Source organism: Vespa crabro, chromosome 7 (assembly GCF_910589235.1).
Source record: "Vespa crabro chromosome 7, iyVesCrab1.2, whole genome shotgun sequence".
Classification (NCBI taxonomy): domain Eukaryota; kingdom Metazoa; phylum Arthropoda; class Insecta; order Hymenoptera; family Vespidae; genus Vespa; species Vespa crabro.
In genome coordinates, this window is record NC_060961.1 from 6,180,001 (window position 1) to 6,197,500 (window position 17,500).

Genomic DNA, 17,500 nt, shown 5'->3' on the forward strand with positions numbered 1-17,500 from the left:
AAACGCTTTACAAATGTTTACAAATTTACGATTGATTGATCTGTAAATACAAACGTTTATGTTAAATAAATTTACTAAGTTTCGTACGAATACACACCATGATGTTATTGTTAAAACAGACCATACCATAGTTAACGTATCTTATATATAATATATGGCATTATACGTGGTATTCCAGGTTATTTTCTCCACCAAACCCCAAACTTCACCCTCAACCCCGTTACGAAATATTTCAATACATTTTTAATGAAACATTCGTTCTCGACCGTTTACACCATTGCGGTTAAAACCGTGGTTAACCTCAACAAAATCATCGGATTCGGAGATTCGAAAATGTCATTTGTTATTTAAAACTTATATTTACAATTTTTCTTTTCTTTTCTTTCTTTTTTCTTTTCTTTTTTTATATTTTTATTTATTTTTTTTTTTTTTTTCGTTTAACATCATCCACTACGAATTTCAAATCGAACGTATTACTTTTAATAAATACTTGGGCACTTACTTACTCACGTGACTGTAGTAAACTATAAAATTATTTTTTATCTCATTGTTTGATTTCATATAATATTTTAATGCGAGTTTCTTTTCGCGTCGATATCAAAATAAAAGTCCCACCTCCCGTATCTCACCCTCTCACCCTTTTCTCGCACATACAATCTCTCTTTCTCTGTCTCTCTCTCTCTCTCTCTCTCTCTGTGTGTCTCTCTGTCTTTCTCTGTCTTTCTCTCTCTCTCTCTCTCTCTCTCTCTCTCTCTCTCTCTCTCTCTCTCTCTCTCTTTATCTATGTCTCTCTCTCTCTCTCTCTCTCTCTCTCTCTCTCTCTCTCTCTCTCTCTCTCTCTTCCGTATTCGTTCGCTCGCCCCCTTTTGATCGTTTACGAGACACACCATTGACCTCCACGTTCGCTCTACTTCTTCAACCCTCGAGCTTCCGCAGTGTACCACCACACCCCTACTAGCTTGCGTTCGAGTACAAAAGTGATATAACTTAGGGAAGGTGGCCTGTTCAAAACGTGTCCCTCTTTTACGTATCATTTCGTATCGTATGATTATTATTATTATTATTGTTGTTGGTATTGTTGTTATTGTTGTTGTTGTTGTTATTGTTGTTGTTATTATTGTTGTTGTTATTGTTGTTGGTATTGTTGTTGTTATTATTATTGTTGTTATTGTTGTTAAATCGTATTTATTATATCGTATATATGTAAATAATAAAAGAAATTGTATTTAAGGGATCGAAATATATCTTATCGATCTGAAGACGTGTATTTAAGTACTTAATTTCTGGTTGTAATCAGGAAGATGATTTTTTTCTTTTGTTTCGTTATCTCCTCTCGTTCGTTTTTATCGATAAATAAATAATTAAAAAAATAAATAAATAAATTAACGTATTAATAAATTGTTGTATCCTTTTACTCGTTAAATATAAGCTTTAATAATTTTCTGTTTTTCTTTTTCAATAATATTTTTATTTTGTACTTATTTTATTTTATTTTATATTTATATTATATTTATTTTTATTTTATACTTGTTTTATCCTTCTTCGGGATTTATTTATTTATATATATATCTAAGTATTGATTTATTATCGCGAATAAATTTTTATAATTTATTAATACAATTATTATTTTAATTATACGTCTTATTGATTTAATGAAAATTCATTGTTTAATTTATGACATTCCCATAACAAAAAGAAAAAAAAAATACAAATACAGAAAAGAAAAATGTAGAAATGTTAACGCTTTTCCAAATGTATCCTTCAACCTTCTAAATGTAAACTTTGTTAGTTCGTACGTTCGAAATAATGAAAATTTACGATTTGTTTCGTTCTCACAATTGAAAAACGTTATCATCGTCAATCAATAATCGTTCACGAATGCAAATGATTATTGCATTAATTAATCGCACGAAAAGTTTCATTCCTTTCAATCGAAATTGCTTACGATTATTTAATATTTAAATCGCGAATATATCACGGCAAACAAGTGAGAATTTATTTTTGAGAATTATTTATTAAATAACGCAATTAAAAAAGGAAATCGATTTATCATTCGTTCATTCAAACATTCATTTGCTATTTGTGTCTTTCATCATTTTTCTTGAGAAAACTTTCTCTCTCGCTCTCTCTTTCTTTATCTCTCTCTGTCTCTCCTAAGCCTTTCCTATTGTTTCTTTTAATTTTATTTATCTTATTTCATTATCACGTCGCTTAATTCATTTCTTCGAACATTATATTTTATGTTTCATATTTTATATATTATATCACGACATATATTCCGTGGTTTACCTAAAATCGAATAATAATCATTTTTAAGAATCATATTTATTTCCTTCTCTCTTACATTCTCCATTCGATCTTTTCTTTCTTTCTCTTCTTTCCTTTTTTTCTTATTTTTCTTTTTATTAACTTACACGTTAAAGTACACACTAAAATAAAGTCATCTCTCATGGAGAATGGTTAGTATAAAAAGGAAAGACGACAGAAGAAAAAAGGGAAGAAATAAAAGAGAAGGAAGAAGAAAACAAACAGAGAAAAGAGAGAGAGAGAGAGAGATAAAAAATAATAGAAAAAATGGCCGATGGTGTAAAAAGAGCGGCATAAGAAATGCCTCGACGGTTCGTTCGTTCTTTCGTTTACAAAGCATCATGAAATTTTTCTTGTCTAATTCCAATTTTTTTGTTCCTTTTTCTTTTTTTTTTTTTTTTTTTTTTTTTTATTCACCGACTGTACCTACCTGTACATATTCGTTCCTACATAAAACATACATTCCTACGTACATACATGCATACATAAATATATACATACATACATATATGCGTACCTACTTTAGGTATCTACAAAAGGGACGGTATCTAATGCTAGGAAGTAAGGCAGTAGTGTTTTTCTCCTTACAGTAGTAATCGTGGTCCATGCTATGGGCATGTAGCGTTGGTTAAATGAGAAAAGTGGTTGTAGCTGAACGCAATGGGCTTGTCAAGGACCGAGTGGCAACGAACAGCAGCTATATACACCTGCTAGTCCGCCATTGAGTGCCAACGGAGCGTTCTATTGACTCAAGCCCGTATAAAGCTAAATCCTAACTGTGACGTTGCCTTTGCTCTCTATTTCTCTCTTCTCTCTCTCTCTCTCTCTCTCTCCCTCTCTCTCTGTCTTCCTCTTTCCCTCTTTTTTTCTCTAAATGTCCCTGTTTTTCTGCCTTTGTCTATATCTCTCTGTCTGTCTGTCTCTGTCTATCTCTCTTTTTGGCTCTCTCTCTCTCTCTCTCTCTCTCTCTCTCTCTCTCTCTCTCTCTCTCTCTTTCTCTTTCTCTCTATCTGTCTATCTATATATTTCTTTTAGAAAATCTCTGTCGTTCCGTTTCTTGCTTCTTTAGTCCCCAAAGAAATTTATCAAAGACCGAATTCCTCGTTTGTTGTTCGCACTAGACATTCGTATACATTCACAAAACATATATACCTGTATAACGTTATACGTTATGTAGATTATCTTACCTACCTAAATACAGACGTAAGATTGTATTTATGTATCTCTTTTTTATATAAAACGAAGTATCTTTGAAGTATTATTGTTTTTATTTTAATTCTATTATCTGTATATAATGGGAACAAATTTTTTTCTTTAAAAATACTATTTTCATTTCTTACCATCCCAATATGGTAATATTATTATTATTATTATTATTATTATTATTATTATTATTATTATTATTATTATTATTATTATTATTATTACTATTATTACTATTATTATAATTTTTTTTTGTTTTTTTTTTTCTTTAATACGACTTTCTTCTGAGACAATGTACGAAAAATATGATGCCCCTTTTTTCTTACTCTATACGATTTATTTGAATTATAATATATATATTGATTTATATTTAATGTATTTCGTATAGAATGCCGTGAGATTTATTCATCGACAAAGATATTCTTTTACGAGGATGTCTTGTTATTTTGTTCTTTTTTTCTTTTTTCTTTTCTTTTTGTTCTGTTTATTATTATTATTATTCTTTTTTCTCTCATCGTTTCTACGATTTACGATTTATATCGGATAATACGCCGTCATTATACTTTATATAAATACATATGTATTTACGATATCAACGTGAATATGTAAGTCGGCACTACTCAGAAATATTTTTCAAAATGAACTTTTGATTCCGTTATAACGTCTATCGAGGAAATATGTTTTTCCTTTAACTCGGAGAAATGTTATACGTTTTCTCGAATCAGAGTGAAATTTCTATTTTTAAGAATCCCAAATGGACGCATTTTATTCCTGTGGTCTTATTCGGTATGCCGGATGCAGGCCTGTGCATGAAGAAGTCGCTCGACGTTAAAAGGAGGTCGAACTTAAATTATAAATTACAATGCGGAATGGGGAGACACAGAGAGAAAGAAAGAGAGAGAGAGAGAGAGGAAAAAGAGATAGAAATTTGTAGGAGAAAGAAAACGAAAGAAAGAAAGGACAAACGAGAAGAAATAGATCTAAGGAAGACTTCCTTTCTTTCTTCTTCTCTCAAATTTTCATTATAAAAAGCACTTAATTCGTTTATTTTCACACGATTTTTTTTTCTTCGTTTTTGTTTTATATGAATAAATAAGAGGTGAATCTCGTGAATGATGTTTTTATTTTCTTCTTCTTCTTCTTCTTTTTTTTTTTTTACTTTTGTTTTTTCTCTTTCCTATTTCCACATCCGCAATAATAAAAAGCAAATTATTATCTAACACCGACTTATTTCCAATTTTTTTTTCTCTATCAAGAAATTTGACTTCATCCGTCAATGATAATACGGATCATTTAATAATTACATATAAATGATCGCTGTGCCATTTTTCCGACGATATATCTACAAAAAAAAAAAAAGAAAAGAAACAAAAGAAAAATAAAAAGAAAAAACAGATCATTCGTTCACTCAAGTTATTCCTCTGAAATATATATACCAAGGTCGAAATACAATTTCGAGGAATATATATATTAGCTCTCTTCAACGGTTGAAACTGATCTCTTGCTTAAGAGGATATACTTCTTAACATTGCCAACCTCTAACTTATTAACTTATACTCTCCACACCATGGGCCCCTGAAACTTATCCTACCGGAATACATGATGATACGCCTAGTACGACAAACCCTTTTACCCTTTTCCGTCTAACCCGGAAAGTTCAGGAGGCATCGAAGTATTATGTAATTCTGTCCTCTCCAGATATTTTATTATTAATAACAGCGTTAATTTTAATCAACCTGACATGTCCCATTCTCCCCCTCGTCATACTCCTTACCTCTTATCGTTCCTCCTCATTTTCTCATCACCCCAATATCCCATCACATATCTTAAACCATATATGTAAATACTTACTTATTTACTTACTTATTTATATTCGTACACAGTTTGTACCGTTATACCATTCGTAGTTATTAGAGTTCTTATTATCAACGTTAGAAAATAATCATGTGAGACAACTCGGCAAATTTCATTTATATTTCCCTTGCGGTGTGTTTCTGGAAGCTGAGAAAGTAGGGTCGTATATTTGAAGGACAGTAGCGGTATTCATCAAGGGTCAAGACCCGCCCTTCCTATTTTATACGACATAGAAAAGGAGAGTAAATAAATATCGAGAACCTTGAAGCAAATTAACGAGAAAATATGTTAGACGACAGAGATTAAGATAAACCGACTTTTATCTTCTTTCAATTTTATTTTATGACTATTCTCTCTTGTTTCCTTTTCTATATTTGTCTCTTTCTCTCTCTCTCTCTTTCCCTCTCTTTTTTCTTTTTATTTTCTAATTCTCTCTTTTTTTCCTTTCTTTTTTTTTCTATATCAGGTCACGGACGTATTATAATCGTGGATTTTAATTTAGGTGGATATTGAAGTAAGAAATATCGAATTTAATTAAACAGGAAAAAGAGAAATGTTTGACTTTTCCAATTTCGATTCTACGATTCGAAATAAATGGTATAGTATACGTACTATGTGTGTCCGTTCAAAAGCTGTACGAACAATGTTTCGAATCTAACTTAAATGACTTTTTTCTTTTCCTTTTTTTTTTCGTCTTCCACTTTTTTCTTTTTATTTTTTATTTTTTTTTTTCTTCTCTTTTATCCCATCTCTGTCTCTTAGAAATACCGTCGTAGAACTTTCGTAATTTTTTCTTGTTTTTTTCTCTGTATTTTTTTTTTTTTTTTTTTTTTTAAGCATAGGATATAAGTAGACATACATAGACAGATACAGATAGAGTTTCGTACAAGGGTTGTAATACTTAAACATTAGCTTTACGTTCAGCATTAATCTTCTACCCTCACCTTTTGTTCATCTAACATCTCTATGTCGTTTCCCTCATCTCCTTTCTTCTCCATGACCCTTTTTATACGTTATGTCCGGTCTACTAGTTGAATATAAGTTTTGTCAGTTAGTCATAAGAAAAGACATGTAGAATAATTCCCATTTCCATCAGTTGTAACGAACGAGCGAATAAAATTAAATTTCCCTGACATTTTCTCAGATTTTCTGTTAATACGAATAAAAAGAAAAGAGATTTTTAATTAAGAGAAGAACGTATAGAAATTTTATATCACAAAAAGGATTCTGTTCCAACAGTTCGGCCAAACAGTTGACTTAATTGTGACATGATTTTATCATAGATTTTCATTAAACGTATTATTATTATTATTCTCTCTTTCTACTTTTTCTTTTTTTTTAATTTTCTTCCTTTTTTTTTCTTTTTTTTTTTTTTTTTTTGAATTTTCTTCCCTTACGATGTATTACGAAAGTTCACATTTCTATCGATTAATCATATTATTACTCGTAATTATTAATAATTTATGATTCGTTTATATATTTTTGTCCATATCAGTAAAGTTTATGAATAATTGGCGACAAAAAAAAAATAAAAAGAAGAAATAAAAAAATAAAAAAAAAAAAAACAGGAAGAAAAGTTGTGTTGATAAAGTAATAATCTTTCTAATGCGATTCGCACGAATAAAGTATAAATCCATCTCGTGAAATTTATCTCGGTAAATACTGTTTTATCGACGTTCGAAAGATTCGTAGGCGGTAGGTAAAATGGGTCGTACTATATCGACTGTACAGAAGGTAGATACCGATTTTACCGATCGAATCTTTGCATTTGTCGGTAAAAAAATGACGTTGTGTTTTTCTTATTATCGACTAAAAGTAAAAGTAACGAGAACTACTTTACGTCAAACTTTTCTACATATTTTCGAATTTATCCTAAAAGATTTTATTATAGTCTGTTAATACATAACTGTTATTTTAAAATAGTTTGATAACTCGTTACAAGATGTCGGTTATTTCTATTTTTTTTTATGATAAATATTTCCTATTATCTTTTTATTGGAGCAAAAAATATTTGTAAATACTATTAAACGCGAATAAGAAAATTTTAATAATTCAATAAAATTTCAAAATGTTTTCAATGTAATTTTCTATATTTAGAAAAAACATAAAATTAATCTTTTTCTTTGCATTGATTAAACATTATATTCAATTACGGTCGATAGAATTTTTGACGTACATCTGATTGTAATTTCTTTTCATATTACAAAAAAAAAGATTATAAAAAAAATTCGATATCATTGTATCCACCGATCATCTTTTTCTTTTCTATACGTAATAAACAATTAGATAAATAGATGAAATAAAAATTGATATTACATTAACGAAATTTTGATAAATTCTTGCATTGTATTCGATGAAGAAATTATTAATAAAATTATTATAGATTTTATTAATTATATTTCATTTTCATCTTAATACGATTATTTTATTATAAAGTACAACGAATGAAATTTGTCCATTTATTAAACGAAATACATCGCGATGAAGCATGGCACATAACGAACGTCTCATTTTGTTTCATCATTTCATTTTATGAACTCGTTTAGAATTTACTATGCCATTAGATTTATGTACGCAGGAGCATATCAATCATAGGATAAAAATTAATGAAAAAAATATAAAGGGATAATAGATCGTCTGTGTTAACGTTCGTTTGAAAATTGATATCTTGCGGATAAATTGGCGCGTACCACCAATGGTGATTTCAACAGCATGGATTGTCTAGAACTCTCATTCCTGTAATACGAACGTAACAGATATGACAGATGAATCGAAGAAAACATTAATGATATATCCTTTAATATCATTGATCGACATAATCGACAATAACAATCGATATTGAAGAAGAGTTCATTGAAAAAAAAAAAAAAAAAGAAAAAATAAAAGAAATAAATAAATAAATAAAGAAGAAAATTCCTTTTTTAGTCATTGAATAACGAAAGATTATTATTACGATCAAATTTAATAACTAATTCTTTATAATTAAAAATTATACATTACGTTTCGACGAACGATATTTACTTATATTTATTTATATTGTTTTTCGATAGATATTAAAAACATACAATTTCAAGTATAAATTCAATATATAATGTACTTGTCTGAAACGCAACGGTACGGTGTTTGAAAACGCAAGAGAGAATGAGGGGGAGAAAAAAAAAAAGAACTTGATTTTTCGACGATCGCTAATATCTCAAATTCGTTTAATTCAACGTATCGATTTTACGATCGATACCATTGAACAACGATAATAATTTTTTTTCTTTATCTTTTTTTTTTTTAACTAACAAGATAGACAAAGATATTTATAATTTATTAATCGGAAAATATTCTTCTTCTTCGCATTGAGATAAAAACGAATCATCATTGTCATCGAATGACAATCTAAAAAGAAGAAAAATAAATAAATAAAAAAAGAGAGAGAAAAAGAAAAGAGATGAAAAAATTATTGCGATGAAATATCAACTTTAAAATAAACAATACCCAATTGAAATTTGAATTTAATTAATTAAAACGAAAACGATAAAAAGAGAAAAAAGAAGAAAGAGAAAGAGAAAGAAAAAAAAAAGGAAAAGAAAAATAACAAGGAAAAAACTCACGAACCATTCTAATTCGATCGTTCGAAAATAGTATAATCTAAATAATTACGTATCCACTTATTCATAGTACTTAAGTATCTACAAACACGATAATATCATTCTCAACTACATACATACATACATATATACATATGCACATATATACATACATACATACGTACATATATACGTACATACACATACACTTACTTACGTAGATATAACCGCTATCTACCTAATAACCTATGAGAAGAACCAAAGAGAGAACCGTGTGTAAACTTACCTAAGCGATTCACCGTCGAAATGCCTAATTAACGGAAATTCGATGATTCCCCTACTCTATATAGAAGAGCCAATCGGTGATACGCGGCCAGTTGATAGGACACGCCCAGTCACGCGCGGCCGCCGGCCCTCCGCCTCCGCCTTTCCAAACTACCCTTTACCCCGCTAACCCTCTATCCGACTACTCCCCACTCTTCGACTATTCTCACCCTTTCTCCCCCCGAACCCTTTGCCAACGTCCACCGCCCCCCACCATCGACTATACTACCTGACTAGTTCCTCAAACCCCCTCCGCCCCACTACACCCCCACCCCCACTACTGACACAACTCACCGGCAGCGCCAACCTCAACGCGAGCAGACTCGGCATCGCGCCGTTGCCCTTTTCCTCGTGACTAACCGACCACAGTTCGTGGGCGAACGTTCGCCGAGTGCCGTCTCGCGTTCTCCTTTTCGAACGGTGTCCCGTGTTCATCGTTGTCGTCGTCGTCGTCGTCGTCGTCGTCGTCATTGTCATCGTCATCGTCATTGTCATCATCATTGTCATCGTCATCGTCATCATCGGCGTCGACGTCATCGTCGTCGTCGAATGAAATTGAGACGAGCACGCTTTCAACATTCCGATCGTTTCAATCTTTTTTATATATATATATATATATCTGATCATCCTATTATGATCTTTTAAATCAGGGGGGAAAGAAAGGACATACACGAAAAGGAAAAAGGAATAAGGAAAAGGAATATAAGAAAGAAAAACGAAAAGAAAAAAGATAAAGAAGAATAGAAGAAGAAAAAAAGACGAAAAGAAAGAATAATTTCTTTTTCTCTCTCTCTCTCTCTCTCTCTCTCTCGCTCTCTTAATTCTTCAGTCTTCACTCTTCTCTTCTCGTCGTCGTCGTAGCTGTCGTTCTCGTTGTCGTGGGTACATTTTTTCATAAGAAATTCTAAAAGCAACCCCTCGAACGAGATCCGTCTAAACTCATTGTTTATATTCCTCGCTTAAAATCCCATTTTCGTCTTACACTTTTCTTTTCTTAACCTTCACTCCCTCCTCAATCCTCCCTCGTTCCCTCCCATCTTCGTCACCACCTTCCTTTTCCTTCATCATCTTCATCATCTTCATTGTCTTCTTCTTATTCTTTTTCTTCATCCTTCTCTTCCATCACTGTTCTCTTCTTCTATAATTGCTTCTTTTTTTGGATATCTTCTTTACTTCTATTACGAGGAAAAAAAAAAGGATACATATATATCTCTCTTTCTCTCTCCCTCTCTCTCTCTCTCTCTCTCTTTCTCTCGTTAATTAGTATCCAGGTATTTTATTTTTTTCTAATACCGCAAGAAAGAATCGAGTAGAACGGAATTCTTAGAGAGAGAGAGAGAGAGAGAGAGAGAGAGAGAGAGGGAGAGAGAGAGAGAGAGTTAGATAGATAGATAAACAGAGTGAGAGAAAAAGAGAGAAAGGGATAGAGATAGTGAGTGCAGCACGTGTCCGGCGGTGCCGGCGGCGCGAAGAAAGATGTAAGAAGAGGAAGGGGTGGGGGGGGTTTAAAGAAAAACCGTAAAAACGAAGGTGCGGAAAGGCTCGTGCGTTTTCTTTTAACTAACAAAGACGCATCCCCTCTTCGACAAATATCTTACGCATCGCGGATAAACGGAAAAAGGAAGAGATTATACGGACCAGCAAAAAAAAAGAGAAAGGAAAAGGAAAAAAAAGATAGTGAGAGAGAGAGAGAGAGAGAGAGAAAATAATCCAAAAAAAAGGAAAGAGATAAAAACGGATAAAAAGATAAAAAGGAGAAATCGATAAAGAAAGATTAAAAAAAGAAAGAAAAGAAAGAAGAAAAAAAAAGGAGAAGATCAAGATAATGCAAGAAGTTTGAGATAAACGTTTGTTTTGAAAAAATAATCATCGTCTACTTGATCTCGAAACGAATAGAAATTATTTCTGTTTGAAATTAATCGAATTACGGGCCACGTGATAATACATTTTTTCTCCGCACATCGGAGATTGATCAAGAACGTCATCGATCGTGTCATTATTGGAATCGATTTTCTTCATCCAAGAAGATGAGAGGCCTTGTGCCGGGCAGCATATTCAGCCTACTTGTTCTACTCGTCGCGTGGCAAAACGGAGCGCGGGCTAACTGGTGGTGAGTCTTCCCTCAATCGGATTTTAAATTGTATCTACTATATCGAACGAATAGGATTATCATAAATATTTCTAAACTTTTATATATATATATATATAAAAGTTGATAAAAATATATGTGTGCTTGTGTGTGTGTGTGTGTGTGTGTGTGTGTGTGTGTATTCGTACAGCAAACCAATTCGATTTTTGATTGATCAATATTTGATCGATCAATTATTGTGTTATAAATAATACTGATATGTTACTGACGGAAAAAATACATTTATAAGTATCTAGAGTAATTAATATATAATAAGATTAGAGTAATTTAATGATATCTAAAAAAAGTTTTCGTGATGATAATAATAATTTCTTGTAACAATAATCTATTGATTTATAAATATTATAATTATTTATATTATATATATACATATACATTTTTTTCTTATCAATAATTTTAAACGTTTATGTGATTCAATTTAAATTTTATACACCGTGTCTATATATATATATAATAAACGTTTATGGTGTTTTATAAATAGATAAATTTTAACTATTCTCAAGTATTTCAAATATAAGATTTCGTTGAAATTATTTGATATTTTCAAATCGAACAATTTTTCTTAAAATAAGAAATGCTTATTATACTTCACGTTTTATTGCTTTACCACTCCTCCGAATCCGTATCTTCACTTATGAACGACTACAAAAGAAATAAACAATTTTCTTATCTCGACGGACATCTCAAAGAGATCAAAATAAATAGAGAAATTTCAACTAGAACAATGAATTTTGATTGCGATCTATATTTGAGGACTAGCCATTCGACTTCCATTCGTTTCGTAATGATTTTTCAATAAAAAAGTCTCTCGTCTCATCCTTTAATAATAATAATAATAATAATAATAATGAGAAAAATTTGTCATAAGATATTTATAAAGATAATAAAAAAAATAAATATATATAAAAAACAACAAAGATTTATTGTTTCTAATGCCTAAGAAATTATTAACAGAATCGAAGTGGTGAATGCATCGCGAATATTGAAAAATTGAATTAGACCGGTTTATTTACTATTCGATCAAAAAAAAAAAAAAGGAAAAAAAAATGATTTATATCGTGAAACATTGAAAAATCATTTGCTCTTTTTACAGTTTGCATAAAAGTTAATACACTTTTATAGTTTTCCATTAATCCCCCCTATATCTATAAAACATCAATCAAACAAATAATTACACGTTATTTCTGAATACTGTCTAATATCAACATATTTTTTTATATACTTTATAATATTTATATATATATATATATATATATATATATATATATATATACTTTTAATAACACCGCGCAATATATTTTGTTGCTTATATTATTCTTTATAAATATGTATATATACATCGTAATTACATAAATTATGTAAACGAAATATTTATTATTTTTATTTTTAACGTTGAAATGTCATTCACGTAGTTAGATAGTATAAATTATTTTTTTTCTATATATATATATTTCTCTCTCTTTCTCTCTCTCTCTCTCTCTCTCCCTCTCTCTCTCTCTCTCTCTCTCTCTCTCTCTCTCTCCCTCTCTCTCTCTCTCTCTCTCTCTCTCTCTCTCTGCCTTTCGCTAAGAAGACCAAAAAAAAAACAAGTAATCGATAAAAAAATGAATACATTAACTTGTAATTACGTTTTCTTTTACGACATTTACGTATATACACTATAAAGAAAATTTCCTAGATCGACCCTTTCCCTAAGAGATTATCAATGTTTCATTAGTTTTACCGGATAGATGGTGGTGGTGATGGTGGTGGTGGGTAATAAAAGCGTGGCTCAGTTACAGTCTACCCTCTTTTCTTTTCATCATACGTAAAAAAGAAAAAGAAAAGAAAAAGAAAACAAACCAAAAAGAAAAAAGAAAAAAGAGCAGAAAAAGAAGAAGAAAAAAAAGGGGTTACGTTACGGGGGAAAATCTGTAAAACGTAAACGTAAATTAATCGATAACTAATCGTTAATACGTTAAACGTGTAATAAAGTATTAAATCATAATAAATTACTTAGAAACAAATCGATAATATCAGATTCGTCATGAACGTGATCGAGATTTAATATTAGGTTGATATATACATATATATATATATATATATATATATATATATATATATATATATATCCTAGGTACATACACCTTATCTCAAAAAGCAGGAACATAATGCAAAGAGAGCTCGGGTAACGAGTAAGAAACGTGGACAATGACCCATTCCGGGTCCGACGACAGAAACGCAATAAAACACGACCGGACGAGTTCTCCATGCTCACGAGGAATACCTCGAAGGAAGAAATTCTTTTTTTTTTTTTCGTTTCTTTTTTCTCCTTTTTTCCCCTTATGCACTTGGTATCCATATGGGTATAGGTATATAAGATATCTGCTCGTGTTAGAAAGAGAGAGAGAGAGAGAGAGAAAAAAAAAATAATGTAGTGGTATAAGGTATCCTGCATTCTTATTATTACTAAGTTCTGTTATTGAACAAGTGCTGGAATTAGTACTAAACTGTCTATGATATTTATTTACTTACTTACTTACTTACTTGCATACTTACTTAGTTGCGTACATATGTTTGTGTACGTAAATGAACTGTGAAGAAACTATGATAACAAGTTACACGACGACTTAAACAAGTTGAAAATTTTCTATAAACATATTAGGATGGGTGGGAGGTGGAGGTATTCGAAAACATTTGACGTCTTCGATGTTACGAACATGCGAAATTTGTGTCCAATGTGACTAGTGAATGATTAATGAAATTGTATCTAGCTTTCTTTATTACTAATACCTCGTAATTGCTTTAATCTTATTTAATCTACATTCAATATGCAAAAAAAAAAGTAAAAAGAAATATATATATATACATGTATATCTTTATTGTATGTATCTAGATGGTATAAATAATATATACGTGTCTATAAATGTAGTTAGATAATATTTATCTAACGATAGGTATATAAAAATTGTATCTATTGATTTATTATTTGGTTGTAATATCGATGGATTAATCAATGTAAAAATTTAACATGTTTATTTTCATACATTGACGGATGATATTAGTTTCGTTCTTCTATTCGATCGTTCCATAAATATCTTCTATAATAAATAAATAAATAAATAAATAAATAAATAATAAAATAAATAAAAATTTCGTACGCACGGTATCAACGTTAAAATAACTTGCATATTAATTTAATCGTTGTGATAGATTTGTCGATATCGCTTGGCTTCCCTTTTCTTTTCTTTTTTTTTTTATTTTCTTTTATTTTATTTCTCTCTCTCTCTCTCTCTCTCTCTCTCTCTCTCTCTCTCTCTCTCTCTCTCTCTCTCTCTCTTACGTTTCAGATAAAAACAATCGTAATATCCATTATTTTCAAAATCATCATTAAAGTCCCCACATAGTGGCAGTAATAATGTATCTAGTTGAAAATGTACGAGATATTAACTATTCAATAGGGATCTAGGGATAAATGAGAAATGAATAAAGAAACGTTGAAACGAACGAAGCGCGCCTGCTTTATTTTTCTTTTTTTCTTTTCTTTTTTTTTGTTCCTTTTTTCACAAACAGAAGAGTTAGAGGGTTGTTAGAAAGACACGTATTCGACGTGGAAGAGAGAGAAAGAGAGAGCGAGAGAGAGAGAGAGAGAGAAAGAGAGAACGAGAGAGAGAGAAAGAGAGAGAGAAAAAGGGTAAGAATGCATTTCCCTGTTAAGTCAGAATAGAGGGCTCGTTCGCTTGCTTACTCTGCTCGCGTTCGAACGCTGAAGCCCCGCTGACAGTGCTAATACTACACGCTCGTGTTTACACAACTATATTACCCGTGACGGGTACGGCGATGTGATGCTCACCCCTGCCAGGCGTGCTTTTTCAAACCCTAGGACTCCCTCGACGGGCCACCATAGCGTTCATCGAAGGAGCGATAGAGATAGATATATAGATTATAAACACGACTCCCGATCGCGAGGAATACATTTTTCCCACCCAACTGCCGATCAACCCTCTCCAACCCCTATACTCGCTCTAACTCTCCTCCACTCACCACGTCCTGCACCCAAAAAAGAAAAATTTTTTTCGATTAATTATCCTACACCAACCGTTAACTTTTTTACAAACCACTTTCTCTCTCTCTCTCTTTCTCTCTCTCTCTCTCTCTCTCTCTCTCTCTCTCTCTCTCTGTTTCTCTAATTACTTAAACGTCGATGCAATGACGCAGGTCATTGAATTATATTTTATTATTATTATTTATTATATTGATTACATTATTATACTAATTATACTATACTGTATTTGATCATAACGCAGATCATTCAATTATATTATATTATATTATTATTATTATTATTATTATTATTATTACACTAATGATAATGTAGTATAGTAATTATATCATAATGTTGTTACGTTAACTCGTTGAAATTTTATAAATTCTTAATCGTATTGAAAATAATCCTCAAAAAAATATCTTCTTCTTCTTTTTCTTTTATTTGCTTTCATAGAATGGATTATAGGAAATGTATAGGGTGATTCAAGTAAAGTTTTACAAACTATTCGTCTCAAAAAATAAATAAAGATATCGACTTATTGATGGCAAATTAATTAAATGATACCGGAAGAGAATCAATCTTTTCGTGTGTTTTTTTGCGACGACCTTTTTTTACAATACAAGGATCAAGCGTGATTTTTGTCATTAATGACAAGTAATATTAATTTTTTTTTCAGATGTTCGGATAACTCTGAATAATTGTTTGAACATTTTTTCTCTTTTCTTTTTTCTTTTTTTTTTAAAGTTAAAAAACATTTTTCATGTTTGTATGCGTATAAACGTCATATTATACAATACATATAATTATCGCTATTTGAAAAGAGATTTGGGACGAATTAATTAATTAATTCTTTTGTGAAAAAAAAAGAAAAAATAAAGAAAATAAAGAATCGAATATATTAAAGTAAAAATTACATGAACATCAAGTATTCATAATGTTAACTTACGTAAAATAATTTGTTTGAAATAAATAAGAAATATTAGTATAGCACGAGAGATAACTTAAGGTATACGATTTCGTGAAATCATCTTTATATGAAAAATATCCTAATTCGTTCATAATAATCTGATAATTCCATTGTTGTTTTATTTTATTGTTATTTTCTCTTTATTTTTTTCTTAAAAAAAAAAAAAAAAAAAAAAAAAAAAACAGACATATATATATATATATATTTCTTTTTCTTTCACGAAACTTTGACACGTTCTTTATTTCTCAGTATAGGGAGATACTTCATCAATGTTTAACGAGTTGGAGTCGAATCCCTCGCCCTTATAACTTCTTCCATTCTATCGACCAATCGCGAGGAATTCGCGAATAACGTCGTTACACCATACCTATTACCTATGTATTATATATATATATATATACATTTCCGTTACTTTTACGATACGGCGATATCGTATTACGGATCTCTTTATTCCTTTTATACGAAAGATACGAGCGAAATCGCGTGGAGGGTTTGGGGGGAGGGAGGGTGGATGGTGAATCGCTCGTAGTTACATGCGTGTGTCCTATATTGGATACGAAAATGGCCCCATAAAGCGAGCCTACGTCCTACGGCTCTCTTTTCGCATTAACTGTCCCATATAAATACGTATATACACCAGTTATCACTCTTTGCTTTTCTTTGTGTTAAACTCATCATCTTTCCATATCCTTCTTTCGTTTTTTTCCCTCTCTTTTTCTTCTCTCCCTCTGTCCCCCCCCCCCTCTCTCTCTCTTTCACTCTATGTCTCTCTCATTCTCTAAGCATTCCATATAATATTTATATATGTCTTGGTAAATACATGTACATAACGTGACTTGTACATAAGCATTCTTAATACGTTTTATAATCTTTACGGTATGTCTCTCTATCTCTTTCTTATACACATTTATACTTTCCATCATGTAATTTTCCATCTTTATCTCTCTCTCTCTCTCTCTCTCTCTCTCTCTCTCTCTCTCTTTCTCTCTCTCTATCTATCTATCTATCTCTCTCTTTCACTTACTCACTCATTGCTTCTCTTTCTCTTTTTTACACACATTTATACTATCCATTATATAATTTTCCATCTTTAT

The 17,500-nt window shown here is 30.9% G+C and overlaps 1 protein-coding gene across 1 annotated transcript in view; it reads left to right on the top strand.

Annotated features, from left to right (window-relative positions):
- The first annotated feature begins 9,995 nt into the window (after positions 1 to 9,995).
- LOC124425385 (protein Wnt-1-like) overlaps positions 9,996 to 17,500 on the top strand; it is a 72,902-nt gene continuing 65,397 nt past the window's right edge. The window contains exon 1 of the mRNA XM_046965653.1: positions 9,996 to 11,373. Within this exon, the coding sequence (XP_046821609.1) occupies positions 11,291 to 11,373 (83 nt within the window). The 5' untranslated portion in view covers positions 9,996 to 11,290. The remainder of the gene's footprint in view (positions 11,374 to 17,500) is intronic.